General features: G+C 50.7%; 1 protein-coding gene across 1 annotated transcript in view; it reads left to right on the plus strand.

Annotated features, from left to right (window-relative positions):
* The window catches only part of ttn.1 (titin, tandem duplicate 1), a 170,205-nt gene that overhangs the window by 104,200 nt on the left and 51,555 nt on the right, over positions 1-14,450 (plus strand). Inside the window, exons 135-159 of the mRNA XM_068601488.1 lie at positions 22-170; positions 253-403; positions 492-773; positions 863-1,165; positions 1,384-1,686; positions 1,900-2,181; positions 2,678-2,865; positions 2,952-3,063; positions 3,167-3,469; positions 3,857-4,165; positions 4,351-4,632; positions 4,764-5,063; positions 6,108-6,401; positions 6,511-9,480; positions 9,585-9,905; positions 10,060-10,344; positions 10,477-10,782; positions 10,904-11,067; positions 11,254-11,494; positions 11,675-11,950; positions 12,075-12,374; positions 12,493-12,795; positions 12,897-13,196; positions 13,288-13,575; positions 13,737-14,039. Of these exons, the coding sequence (XP_068457589.1) occupies positions 22-170; positions 253-403; positions 492-773; positions 863-1,165; positions 1,384-1,686; positions 1,900-2,181; positions 2,678-2,865; positions 2,952-3,063; positions 3,167-3,469; positions 3,857-4,165; positions 4,351-4,632; positions 4,764-5,063; positions 6,108-6,401; positions 6,511-9,480; positions 9,585-9,905; positions 10,060-10,344; positions 10,477-10,782; positions 10,904-11,067; positions 11,254-11,494; positions 11,675-11,950; positions 12,075-12,374; positions 12,493-12,795; positions 12,897-13,196; positions 13,288-13,575; positions 13,737-14,039 (9,315 nt within the window). The remainder of the gene's footprint in view (positions 1-21; positions 171-252; positions 404-491; positions 774-862; positions 1,166-1,383; positions 1,687-1,899; positions 2,182-2,677; positions 2,866-2,951; positions 3,064-3,166; positions 3,470-3,856; positions 4,166-4,350; positions 4,633-4,763; positions 5,064-6,107; positions 6,402-6,510; positions 9,481-9,584; positions 9,906-10,059; positions 10,345-10,476; positions 10,783-10,903; positions 11,068-11,253; positions 11,495-11,674; positions 11,951-12,074; positions 12,375-12,492; positions 12,796-12,896; positions 13,197-13,287; positions 13,576-13,736; positions 14,040-14,450) is intronic.

Raw genomic sequence — 14,450 nt, forward strand, 5'->3', positions numbered from 1 at the left:
ACCGTCTGTCTCCTCCTGCAGCCCCGCCCTCTCCTCCGACCCCTAAGGTGTCCGATTGGACCAGGTCCACGGTGGACCTGGTGTGGATCCCTCCTCTTAAGGATGGAGGCTCCAAGATCATCGGTTACTGGGTGGAGTACAAGGAGGAAGGCACCGAGGCCTGGGTGAAGGTGAGCTCATCGTCATCCTCACTGACCTCAGGGTTTTACAGACGGAGAGAACAACTTTAAAAACTCTGTTTCTGTTTTTCAGGCCAAGGAAACAGAAACCCGAGGCACCCGACTCGTGATCGCCGGTCTGAAGACCGGCGGCAAATACAAGTTCAGGGTGACTGCGTTCAACGCTGCCGGTAACGGCGAGCCAGGGGAAGTCCCCGAGGTGCTGGAGGTCAACGACAGAAACAGTGAGTCGGTCTGAGAGTCCTTTCACCTCGATGGACGGCTTCATACGCTTCAGTTTGAACAAGCGGTAACGTTGTTTCTCCCCCCCAGTCGCCCCCGAGGTGGACCTGGACGCCTCCGTAAAGGAGCGCATGGTGGTCCACGCCGGCGGCGTGATCCGGATCATCGCCTACGTGTCGGGCCAGCCGGCCCCGGAGGTCACCTGGAGCAGAGACGGGGCTGCGCTGCCTCCCGACGCCAAAGTGGAGACGACGGCCATCAGCTCTTCTCTGGTCATCAAACCGTGCAGCAGGAAGCACCTCGGCGTCTACACGCTGACCGCCAAGAACGCAGGAGGGGAGAAGAGCAAGAACATCACCGTGGAAGTTCTGGGTAAACTCCTGTTTTCATCTGAGAGGGTGACTGCGTCTTGAGACTCTGCGACCGTCGTTTGAGGTCAAACCCTTTGTGTGCTCCCTCAGACGTCCCCGGGCCCGTCGGCATCCCCTTTACCGCGGAGAACCTGACCACCGAGTCCTGCAAGCTCAACTGGTTCTTCCCCGAGAACGATGGCGGCTCTCCCATCAGCAACTACGTCATCGAGAAGCGCGAGGCCGAGCGCAAGGCCTGGACCTCGCTGTCCTTCACGGCCAGCAGACAGAACGCCGTGGCTCACGGCCTCACCGTGGGGAAGTCCTACTTCTTCAGAGTGGCGGCCGAAAACGCCATCGGCCTCGGACCCTTCATGGCGACCGCAGCTGAGCTCCTCGTCAAGGAGCCCATCAGTGAGTTCACCTCAACAATGCTGACCGCCGGCCTCTGAGGGCAGAACGTGCAGAAATCTCCATGTTTAAAAACAGTTTCAGAATATTCAGAATTCAGATTATAGAAGATTTTTTATGATAAAGTGATTTGGGAAAAGTCACAGCTTCTACACTCTTTCACTGTTCTGAACCATGTTCAGATATAATAAATATATTTACAATGTTTGTGCTCGTCTCAGGTGTGCCTGACCGCCCCGAGGAGCTCGAGGTCACCAAGGTCACCAAGGATTTGATCAGCGTCACCTGGAAGGCGCCCAAGTTTGACGGCGGCTCTGAGATCACCATGTACATCCTGGAATCTCGCATGATCGGCAAAGACAAGTTCACCAGAGTCACAAAGGAGAAGCTGATGGAGAGGAAGTTCTCCTACGACGGCCTGAGGGAAGGAGACACCTACGAGCTCAGAGTCATCGCCGTCAATGAAGTGGGACCCAGCAAGCCATCCTTCTCCACCAAGCCGATCACCTGCAGGGACGAGCTGGGTGAGGAGCAACCTGACTCTGATTGGCAGCACATGGTTTTACGTTTCTGTGAAACTTTGAAACATGTCTAGTTCAGGAATACAAGCTGATGAATGAATGAATGAATCAGCGTCAGCTCACTGTAAGACACATGTTTAGATGAATAGGAAGAAGGAGGAGGATCCTCACTGTCACCACTTTGTGTGACTTCGTCCTCATCTTCTCATCTTTCAGAGCCGCCCACCATCGAGCTGGACTTCCGCGATGCGATCATCATCCGCGTGGGCGAGAGCTGCCTGCTGCAGGGCCGCTACACCGGCAAGCCGCCTCCGTCCATCGTGTGGTACCGAGACGACGAGGAGCTGAAGGCCGACAAACACGTCATGTTCAAGAACACGCTGACCACCATGTCGCTCGGCCTGATGAAGGCGGAGCGCGAGCACAGCGGGCGCTACGTGGTGGTGGTGGAGAACAGCACCGGGTCCAGGATGGGCGTCTGCAACATCACGGTTGTCGGTACGTCTGCGAAACTCTGGAGACAATTGAAGCTAATGAATGCTAGTGTCATCGGCAAAAAGAAATGCAACTGTTGATGAAGACGGGCACTAGAAGCGGTCCACTCACAGACCCCTGAGGGACACCGCAAAGAACGCTGCCGTCCAGTCACATGTTGTGGGCTGAATCATTCAAAGCATAAGCATTTGCCATCGCTGCAGTGGAGTTGTTAGACCTTTTAACCCACGTTGATATGATACCTGAGTTCCAGTATACCTGGCAAAATGACACTGTCGTTGAGAAATATGAACACAGTGATCACTAAACCATGTAAGCTTTAAAGAAACAAGCCGTTGTCACGGTAGATTTCAGTGAAGATGTAGCAACACAAAAATTGTTTGAGATGTGAAATAGAATATTGCCAAAAGCTGCCAGCTTTACTGCTCGCTGCAGCGATCGCTTGTTCACAACATTACCGATTCCTTATCTGTATATTTTGTTGGTTTCATTCCTGCAGACCGCCCAACTCCTCCGGTGGGCCCCGTGGTGTTTGAGGAGGTGCACAGGGAGTACATGGTCGTCTCCTGGAAACCTCCTCTGGACAGCGGCGGCGTCGACGTGTCCAATTACATCATCGAGAAGAGAGACACCAACAGAGACGCCTGGACCACGGTGACGTCTGCCTCCACCAAGACCATATGCAAGGTAGGTCCAGACGGTCGCAATCCAAATGTGTGGACCTGACCCCAAAACACCAGCTGAGCTGTTGACATGTCTCGTGTCCCCAACAGATCCCCAAGCTCGAAGAGGGCAGGGAGTACATCATGAGGATCTTAGCTGAGAACATGTACGGCATCAGTGACCCTCTGGAGTCTGAGGAGATGAGAGCCAAAGATCTCTTCAGTAGGTTCTGCTCCAACCCCTCGGACACGCCTCGTCATTGTCATGTTTCAGTTCTCCTGAGTTGAGCCCCAATAACCCGTTCTTTACCTGCGGCCCCCTGCAGGAGTTCCCGAGGCCCCAGAGATGCCGACGGTCCGGGAGGTGTACGGCACCAACGTCCTGGTGCTGTGGAACCGGCCGCGCGACGGCGGGAAGCCCATCATCAACTATGTCCTGGAGAAGAAGGAGCCCACTGCAAAGAGATGGTCCAGGGCCACCAGAGACCCGCTGTACCCGGCCACTCAGTACCGCGTTCAGGACCTGCTGGAGGGCTGCCAGTATGAGTTCAGGGTGATGGCTGAGAACGAGCTGGGAACCGGAGACCCCAGTGAGCCCTCCAAGCCCATCCTCGCCAAAGACCCCATTGGTCAGTGCCACGCAAATTCAGATTTGTGTTTTTTTCTCAGACTACATTCACATTTTTTTTAATCTTACATTTTATATCTGAACCCAAAGCCAGCTTTTCCTGCGTATGTGCATACAAACATTACACATGTCCATACAAAGGGGAAACCTTAGCCATTAGCAGTTTTGAATAGTATTTATTATCTTTTATTATGTAATGACTGTATAGCTTCTTTAACAATTTGCCCACTGTTTACAATCGCACTACATACTAATAATAGATATTCTAGCTTAGAAATCACCACACTATTGTACGATATAAAACAACATCCAGCCTCTTAAGAAGTGAATGAGTCTTTAAACAACGCTTGTGTCGCCAATGTGCTTTCCTGATGCTTCCCCCTCACAGTGCGGCCGAGCCCTCCAGTGACCCCGGAGGCCTACGATAAGACCAAGGACTCGGTCAGCCTGAGGTGGAAGCTGCCCCGTCATGACGGGAAGGGCCGGATCTTTGGCTACCTCGTGGAGTACCAGAAGCCCGGCGCTGTGGAGTGGAGTCCGGCCAACGAGACCCCGGAGCAGTGCCCAGACCTCCACTACGTGGCCACGGGCCTGCAAGATGGACAGGAGTACAACTTTAGGATCTTCACCGTCAATGCAGCCGGCAAATCTGACCCTGCATATGTGAAACAGGCCATCAAAGTCCATGACAGACTGGGTAAGGGGTTCATCTACACCTCCTCATTGTTATCTCTCTATAACATGGCAACAGGCTTTTCAGAACAAATTCATTTTTAAGTTTAGTTTATCAATAATGAATGAGAGAAAAACATCATCAACATCCTTTAACCTGGTAAATCACACTTGCTGTACCATTTTTACTGAAATCCATTTCCCCCACAGAGGAGCCAGAGTTGCTTCTGGACGCCAACATGGCCCGTGACCACCTGGCCATGCTGGGCACCGACATCACCCTGAGTGCCACCATCAAGGGCGTGCCCACGCCCACCGTCAGCTGGAAGAAGGACGACGGCGACGTTCCTTCTCACGTCACCGTTGCTGTCACCACCAGCAGCAGCAAAGTCTTCATCCCTAAGAGCGTCCGGCTGGACTCCGGCAACTACACCATCACGGTGGAGAACGCTGCCGGAAAGAAATCAGCAACCGTTGCCGTACTTGTTCTGAGTGAGTGAAACATCCACGACACAAATATGGGATTTGATCACTCTTGTGCATAAGAACTAACTATTACTAAAGATTATATTTTAATTCAGAAATACTCAAATTTGACCCAAACTGGCTTATGTTTACAATAGACAAGCCCTCTCCTCCCAGAGACCTAGTGGTCTCGGAGGTCACCAGTGAGTCGGCCTACCTGACATGGAAAGCTCCCGAGGACAACGGCGGTGCCATCATCTCCCACTACGTCGTGCATAAGAAGGACGTGGCCGCCGAGCAGTGGGTTCCCGTCTCTGCATCCAATAAGAAGTTGAGTCTGATGGCCATGTACTTGATGGAAGGAATCCAGTACCTGTTCAGGGTGGCTGCTGAGAACCAGTTTGGCAGAAGCGACTTTGTGACGACCAGGACTCCCACTAAGGCTCTCGATCCTCTCTGTGAGTAAACGTCATCACTGTGTTACCAATTATTTTGAATTTTTCGTAGTTTTGTGTAAATTGTGAAGCTTCCGAATACTGAAGGCGTTCTGTAGTCCCAAATAACATGGGTTCATTGTTTTCTCACCACAAAACAAGGACCCAAACAAAGACTCTGGGAGAAGTAAGAAAGACTCTTTGGGTCTGAGATAGTTCTATGGCAGGGGTCACCAACCTTTTTGAAACCGAGAGCTACTTTGAAGTACAAAATAATCCGAAGGGCGACTTGTTTGACACAAACTTCCTGAACAACAAAGTTGCACAGATCACCTTTTAATTATACTAAATGTGAACTGTCTGATCACATATCAATGTTAATTATTCCTCACAATAATTATTAACAATTTCCACAACAATGATGGTAGGAAAAACATGTTTTTATCACTTTGTTAGAAAAATGAAAATAAAGTTATATCCATGCAAAAAATAACTTTTATTTAGTTACTACTAAATAGCTTATTGTGGAAAACAATAAGCTATTTTTGTGCTAAACAAAACAGAATAAGTGCAGATGTGTGAGCATCAGGTTGCATCAGTGGCTCAGTGAGCTGCTTTCCTCTACACATCTTTTTATAACAGGGTTGTAGAATGAAACGTACTCTCAATTCATGCTTAATGAGCTGAGCTCTGTTTCCTGATGAAAGACGCAACAGCAGAAAAATCTGACGGAGATCTCATGAAGATCGGCTTTTGACAGAGCACACACACGGGTCCGTGTGTGCTCTGTGCGCACTCCTGTTGGGGGTGAAACTCTGCTGCTTGCATACAGAGCAGAGTTTTAAGGCGACCATGGTCGGTTGATAACTTTTTTTTTTTTTTTTTTGGACAAATTTTGTATTTATTTATTTATTTTAGAACACGTCTCGCAGGCGACTCTCGTGGTCCCTGCAGCGACAAGGTGCCCGCGGGCACCGTGTTGGCGACCTCTGTTCTATGGCTTGTCGGCTCCAAAACTAAAACGATCAATAATCAGCAAAACATTGTTCTGTCCTGGACGTGTTTCAGATCCTCCCGGCCCGCCCAAGAACCTGCACCACACTGACGCAGACAAGACAGAGGTGTGGTTGGAATGGGAGTGGCCCGACCGCACCGGTGGAAGTGAAATCACCGGCTTCATTGTGGAGCACCAGGAAGAGGGACAGACTGACTGGGTCACGTTCAAGACCGTCAGCAACAACCATGCCCACGTTACCGCTCTGGTGGAAGGCAAGACGTACCGCTTCAGGGTCAAGGCTCAGAACGCCATCGGTGTGAGCCGCCCTGACACCAGCGTTCCCGTCGCCTGTCAGGAAAAGACATGTAGGAAACAGTATTCTTATGGAGTTGTTTCTCATTGCAAATGCTGTTTCTGTTCTCATTCACAGGCCTGAACACATCATAATAGTGTTATTGTTTTGTTCTCTTTCAGTGCCACCAACTATTGAAGTTGATGTAAAGCTCATTGAGGGTCTCGTTGTCAAAGCTGGGACTGCTATTGCCCTTCCAGCCAAGATGACAGGCATTCCCATTCCCACTGCCAAATGGGTGACCGATGGCAAAGAAATCACATCTGAGGGCCGCCATCACATCGAGACAGCTGGACCGTCTACCACCCTTAATATCCCCGAGTCCCAGAGAGGAGACACCGGAGAGTACATCCTCACTGTGGCCAATCCTTCAGGCAGCAAGACCGTTGCCCTGCATGTCACAGTGCTGGATATTCCAGGGCCACCCATTGGACCCATCAATATATTGGAAGTTACCCCTGATCACATGATAATCCAATGGAGGGCACCCAAGGATGATGGCGGCACACCCATCACCAGCTACGTGGTGGAAAAGAAGGATGTGAAGAAGTCATGGGAGCCCTGGTCTGTTGTTAGCTCCAGCGGCACCAGCACCAAAGCCAAGGTGTCCAGGCTGGAGAAGGGCCGTGAGTACATTGTCCGCGTCCGTGCAGAGAACAAGATTGGCATCGGCGCAGGGCTTGAGAGTCCTCCCACTATTGCCAAGCACATGTTCAACCCTCCTGGTCCACCAGGCCTCCCAGAGTGCTCTGATATCACTGAGAATGCTGTGACAGTGGAGTGGACCCTGCCCGACTACGATGGAGGCAGCCCTGTCAGTGGGTATGTAATTGAACGCAGAGAAATGACAGGAAAGTGGATCCGTGTCAACAAAACTCCCGTGCTGGACCTTAGATACAGAGTCTCAGGCCTGTTTGAAGGCAACAGCTACGAGTTCAGAGTATTTGCGGAGAATGTTGCTGGTATCAGCGGGCCTTCTCCCACCTCTGACTCCATCAGAGCCACTCGTGCCATCACCAAGCCAGGACCGCCCGGCAATCTGAAATTGAAGGACTGGAGCAAGTCTTATGCTGACATCTGTTGGACCAAGCCAACAAGAGACGGAGGCAGTCCTATTCTGGGCTATGTTGTTGAGGTTCAAAAGTCAGGATCCGCCCAGTATGACAGAATCAACAAGGACCTGATCAAGATGTGTGCCTACAGAGTGCAAGGCCTTATTGAAGGAATGGAGTACAGGATTCGCATCAGAGCCACGAACAAGGTTGGAGACAGTGAACCCAGAGACCTGGCTGAGACTATCCTAGCAAAGGACATCCTGGTGCCCCCTGAGGTTGTTGTTGACGCATCCTGCCGCGACTCTCTGACTGTCAGAGCAGGTCAGATCATAAGTTTGATCACGAGGGTGAAAGGCAGACCAGACCCAGAGATCACATGGACCAAGGATGCCAGAGCCATATGCCGAGACAAGCGCATTGAGACGAACAACAACTATCCTCTGTGTGAACTGGTCATCAGCGATGCAGTCAGGTCAGACTACGGTAAATATGCCATCAACGCCAAGAACAGTAGTGGACAGGCACAAGCCACCATTATTGTCAATGTCCTGGACACACCAGGGGCTTGCCAGAACCTGAAAGTGGCTTATGTGACCAAGAACTCCGGCATGGTTTCCTGGGAGAACCCTGAAGACAACGGAGGCACTGAGATCAACCAGTACATTATTGAGTGCCGTCAGCCAAGTCAGAGAGGATGGACTGTGGTGTCCAATGACTGCACCAAGCGATTAATAAAGGCCCCTCTTACTGAAGGCTGTGAGTACTTCTTCCGTGTCAGTGCAGAGAACAAGATTGGTGCTGGTCCAACTACTGAGACCAAGAACCCTGTGCTGGCAGTGGATCCCATTGAGAAGCCTGGTGAACCCATTGACTTCCACATCTCTGAGATCGGCAAGACCTTCTGCTTCCTCAAGTGGAGGAAGCCAGACTATGATGGAGGTAGTCGTAACCTGGCTTACCATGTTGAGAAGAAACCAAAGGAGGCTGAGGAGTGGGAGAGGCTTCATAAGGGTGCTATCAAAGAGACTTACTTCATGGCTGACAGGTGCATCGAAAACCAGATCTATCAATTTAGAGTTCAGGCCAAGAATGAGGGAGGCGAGAGTAACTGGGTGACCACACCTGAAGTCCTGGTTAAGGAACAGCTTGTTGAGCCTGAAATCAAGATTAAACTGGATGGAACAATCGTTGTGAAGGCAGGAGACTCCATTCCTATTGAGGCAACAGTGAAGGGCAAACCCCAGCCTGATGTCAAATGGACCAAAGATGAGAGCACCAAGGAGATAAGGAAGGGCCCCAGGCTTCAGCTGGAAAGCGGTGGTGACTTCTCAAAGCTGCTGATTACCGGCGCAAGGCGCACTGACAGTGGTAAATATGTTGTAACCGCCTCAAACAGTGCCGGAACCAGCTCCGCTCATGCTAAGGTCAATGTCCTGGATAGACCCGGGCCCATCAGCGACCTCAAGGTGTCTGGTATAACCATCGACAGATGCCATTTGGCATGGGAAGTGCCAGAGGATGATGGTGGCTGTGATATCTACAACTACATCATTGAGAAATGTGAGACCAAGAGGGGAGTCTGGTCGGTCCACTCCAATGCTGTCATCACCAATAAAGCTAACGTCACCCGTCTCATTGAGGGCAATGAGTATATCTTCAGAGTTCGTGCTGAGAATAAAATGGGTCCTGGCCCTGCAGTGCAGAGTGAATCCATTGTTGCTGGCACCCAGTTCAGTGTACCTGACGCTCCTGAGGCACCAGAGGTCACCAAGATTGCCAAGGAAGAGATGACTGTGCAATGGTCAGAGCCTTCAGGAGATGGTGGAAAGCCAATCACAGGGTATCTGCTGGAGAAGAGGGAAGAGCATGCCATTAGGTGGTCGCCTATCAACAAGGATCCAATGCCTACAACTCGTTTCACAGTTACTGGACTCCTGCCCCTCCATGACTACCAGTACAGAGTCAAGGCTGTCAATGAAATTGGCAATGGAAGCCCAAGCAAGCCTTCACGCGCCATTACTGCCAAGGACACAGTTGGTATGTAACCAATAATACATTTTTCATTATGTTCACATGTTTGTAAAGAAATATAGCTCATAATTCAAGGATTCATCATCAAACATATGTATGTCTTCTTACAGAGCCTCCAGCACCTCCTACCAACATGAAGGTCCTGGACAGCACCAAGTCCTCCATCACCCTGGGCTGGACCAAGCCTGTATCAGATGGTGGAGCTCCTCTCATTGGCTACGTTGTAGAGATGAGGGCGCAGGGAAGTGCCAAGAAAGGAGACGATGGTTGGAAGAGGTGCAACGTGGCAGCTCAGTTGATTGTGTGCGAGTTCACAGTTTCGAGTCTGAACAACGACCTTGTGTATGAGTTCAGAGTGTCGGCTCAGAACCAGGTGGGCATGAGCCTGCCCTGTGACCTGGAGGGTGGAGTGATCCCCAGGGAGATTCTCGGTGAGCACTTTGTTGAATTATACCTGCTTCTATGATACTTAGATAAGTTATAAGTTCAACACAATAACATGGGGGAGGAACTAAGGATTACATCCAGATGTAATCTGTAATTGCAAAATCAAGTTGACTCTTCGCTGACTATTTCTTCCAACAGAGACACCAGAGATTGACTTGGACGCGAGTTTGAAGCAGGGTCTGACGGTGAGAGCCGGCTGTCCGATCAGACTGTGCGCCACCATCAGGGGTCGACCGCCTCCCCAGGTCACCTGGAGGAGGATGGGTATCGACAATGTGGTCAGGAAGGGAAAAGTCGACATCATCGACACCATGACGTTCCTGGTCATCCCCGACAGCACCCGCGATGACTCTGGAAAATACTGCCTGTCACTTAAAAGTCCTGCCGGAGAGAAGGCTGTGTTTGTCGCCGTGAAGGTTCTGGGTCAGTCCACATTGTCATTTCCTTATAAAGAAAAGTTCAACCGAGTTGCAGTCAATCATAAACAGTGCTGAAGTCCTGCAACAGCTGAATCAAAACAAAATCCAAATGTCAAGATCTGATTTTCCTTTACAGACACTCCGGGACCCGTGATGAACCTCGAAGCGACCGACATCAAACAGACATCAGCTATGCTGTGCTGGAGCCCTCCAGACGTCGATGGTGGCAGTGAAGTCATTCACTACATTGTTGAGAAGCGCGAGATCGACCGCAAGACGTGGGCAACTGTCAAGGCCGAAGTGCAGAAGGACAAGATTCCCTTCAAAGTCAGCGGTCTCACGCCGGGCACCGAGTACTACTTCAGAGTCATGGCTGTCAACGAGTACGGCTCTGGAGTTCCCAGGGTGTCGCCCACTTCCTACATGGCCTCCGATCCTGTCAGTACGTACCATCTCTTAGTCACATGGTGTGACACCAGAACTCAGAGCTCAGTATACAGTTTACAGCCTTTTTATGTGTCATGAGAAGCAATTGAAGACACGTGTCTGTTTTACTTTTCCAGGCAAGCCGGATCCCTGTGAGAAGATTGAAGTTCTGGAGATCACCAAGAACAGTGCCGCAGTCGGCTGGGTGAAGCCCGCGAGGGACGGTGGTGCCAAGATTGACGGCTATGTCATAGAATATATTGAAGTCAAGCCTCCTCCAGAGCCTCCAGCACCTGTTGAGGTTTGTCTTTGGATCAGATGTTTCTCTGACTGCTGCAATCCTTTGTTGTTTTGCATTTATAACAATCGGTTCTGTTGTGTTATCGTACTGTAAGCATAGGATACATGGACTAAAAAACCCCCCCTCACTGCCCGGCTTATTTTCATATTACGGAGTACATTTTAAAGTTTTGCTCTTCAACCACAGGTTCCAGAGGGAGAGGAAGCTCCTGCCCCACCCCCACCTCCACCTCCTGTAGTGGAAGAGGAGGATGCAGAACCAGAAAAGGAAGTGTGGAACTCCTACACCACCGTAAAAGGTTTGACGATCAGCATCAGCGGCCTGAAGGAGGGCAAGAGGTACAAGTTCAGAGTGGCTGCTAAGAACATCATGGGCCAGAGCTCGTTCACCGAGACCCGGCAGCCAATCGAGATCAAGGAACAGATGAGTAAGTGATTACGTCAGATTAATAAAGAAAGACATAGTTTTGATCAGGTTTTAATTATTACTGGTTACTGTACTGGTGATACCAGCAGCATGCAGCATAGTGATATACAGGAATAACACTTCATGTGTACACTATTTATCGCTCCACCAATCTAATGAGTCAAATTGTCCACACCTGCAGTTGAACCAAAGATCGTCATGCCAGAAACAGTGAGCGCCAGAGCCGGAGCCAAGCTCAGAGTGGAGGCGCTGGTCTCTGGAAAACCCACCCCGACCTGCAAGTGGATGCGAGGTGAGGACGCGGTGGTCCCGTCCAGCCGGCTGGCCGTGCACCAGTCTGGCAGCGTGGTGGTCCTGATCATCAAAGACGTGTCGAGGACCGACAGCGGAGAGTACAGCCTGGTGGCTGAGAACAGCTCTTCAAAGGTGGTCGAGTCCCTGAAGATGGTCATTCGAGGTCAGTGTTCCCCACAGTTGGATAATATGATGAAAATAAAAAAGTTAGAAGATAATATTATCCACAAAATGAGTTGGCATGATGGAGATTCCTCATGTTTAAATCCAACTGTCCTGTGCTTTAGACATCCCCGGCGCTCCCGAAGGCCCCGTAGAGATCAGCGACATTGACGCTGACGCCTGCTCCCTGTCCTGGAACAAACCGCTGGAGGACGGAGGCAGCAACATCACCAACTATGTGGTGGAGAAATGTGACGTCACGAGAGGCGACTGGGTGACGGCAACCTCTTCTGGTCAGAAAACCAGTTGCCGGCTCGGGAAACTCATCCCTGGGAAGGAGTATGTGTTCCGTATCCGAGCTGAGAACCGCTTCGGCGTGTCGGACCCCGTTCAGTCCGAGAGGATGGTTGCAAAGTTCCCCTTCGGTAAGTGAAATACGTCACTAGCGAGGTCCTGGATAAGCTTCAGACAAGAGCATCTGGCTAAAGCTGACAGGTTCATCAAGTTATCATTGAAGATAATATTCTGTTTTTTTGTCACCAGATGTCCCGAGTGAGCCCCTCAACTTCCGCATAAACAAGACCAACAAGGACTGCATGTTCGTGGCCTGGGATAAGCCTGAGAGCGACGGCGGCAGTCCCATCACAGGTTACTACATCGAGCGCAAGGAGAGGAACAGCCTGCTGTGGGTGAAGGCCAATGACAATGTCGTACGCACCACCGAGTACCCGTGCGCCGGCCTCATCGAGGGCCTGGAGTACACGTTCAGAGTGTCCGCCATCAACCGCGCCGGCCAGGGCAAACCAAGCAAGAAGACGGACTTCATCACAGCGAGAACACCTGTTGGTACGTTTGCCACCGCCACAACACCGTCAACGTAAAACTCCTTATTTTATTAATTGAATCCTGTTTCCTGACTTATGCACATGTGATTCTTTGCTTCACAGACACTCCAGGTAAACCTGACATCCTGGATGTAACCAAGAACTCCGTCACTCTGGTTTGGACCCGCCCCAAGAACGACGGCGGTAGCAAGATCATCGGCTACTACGTGGAGGCCATGCGGCTGCCAGGAGACACCTGGATCCGATGCAACACCAGCAGCCAGAACGTCCCCAGAGAGGAGTACACCGTGGCTGGTCTGGAGAGAGATCTGCAGTACCAGTTCAGAGTCATCGCCAAAACCGCTGTCAACATAAGCAAACCCTCTGAGCCCACAGACCCTGTGCTGGTCTGTGCCGAGAACGGTGAGAGGTTTTGATGTGACTCACCTGACCGGGCTGATAACCAACATTACCATAAGCTCCTAACACTTCTTCATCTCGTTTATAAACACAGTTCCTCCAAGGGTGGAGCTCAACGCTAAGATGCAGAAAGGTTTGAAGGTGAAGGCCGGAAGCACAATCCTCCTGGAGGCCGAGGTGTTCGGTAAGCCGATGCCCAGAGTGACGTGGAAGAGAGCTGACGACAACCTAAAATCAGGCGAAGGCCAGACCCTCAGCCACGAGAGGAATCACTTCCAGCTGGAGATGACGGAAGTCACCAAAGAGCACACTGGAACCTACGTCGTCCTGGCCGAGAACGCCAGCGGCTCCAAGACTGCCGAGATCCAGGTCAACGTCCTGGGTGAGTCATCGTTTCTTTAGGAATCTCTGTTGCAACTCTACCAGTACACAAGTTAAAGTATTGTTGTGTATTTGTGTTAATTGTCTTCACATTAATTTATGATGTGCTCACCATCAACACGTTCTGCATGGTTGCGTGATATTCCATTCTTCCCTCTCTAGACGTGCCCGGCCCTCCTGCCAGTGCCAAATGCGTTGAGGTGTTTGCCACCAGCATCAAGATGTCCTGGGAGCCTCCTCTGAAGGACGGCGGCGCTCCCATCCACAACTACATTCTGGATAAGAGGGAGACCAGCAGAGCTAACTGGGCCCAGGTCTGCGCTAAGATCAAAGGCAAAGACCTGGAGTTCAATGTGGAGAAGCTGATTGAGGGTCGCGAGTACCAGTTCCGAATCCGTGCAGAGAACACGTGGGGAGTCGGAGACGCCCTCATCACCAACCCGGTCGTTGCCAAGAACCCGTTCAGTAAGTCCTCCAGCATGTTCTCTCTGTTTTGCATAACAGCAGTGGTTCTCAAACTGTGGGGTGCAACCCTCTAGTGGGGCGCAAAGGTAGTGCAGGTGGGTCGGTCGGGGGGATGGAGATTTCTTTTCCTTTTTTTCAATTATTATCTTTTTTCAATTTCATATTTTTATAATCCTTGATTGATCCCACAGTGGGGAAATGATTCTCTGCATTTCACATCCTCAGTGATGAAGGAGCTTCAGGATCTTATCAAGGACACTTCAGCATGAAACTATGAGAACACAATGAACCCTACCTGCTGCTCTCAGGATGAACTCTCTCCATGAACATGAGAACTTTACAAGTATAAAATATCATTAGTAAATACATGGAGACATGCCTGTACTTTCTTGGAAATGTTTTGTACAGGTT

The sequence above is a fragment of the Clinocottus analis genome, unplaced genomic scaffold (genome assembly GCF_023055335.1).
Source record: "Clinocottus analis isolate CAN_PGR_092001 unplaced genomic scaffold, fCliAna1.0.p SCAF_50, whole genome shotgun sequence".
NCBI classification, from domain to species: Eukaryota; Metazoa; Chordata; class Actinopteri; order Perciformes; family Cottidae; genus Clinocottus; species Clinocottus analis.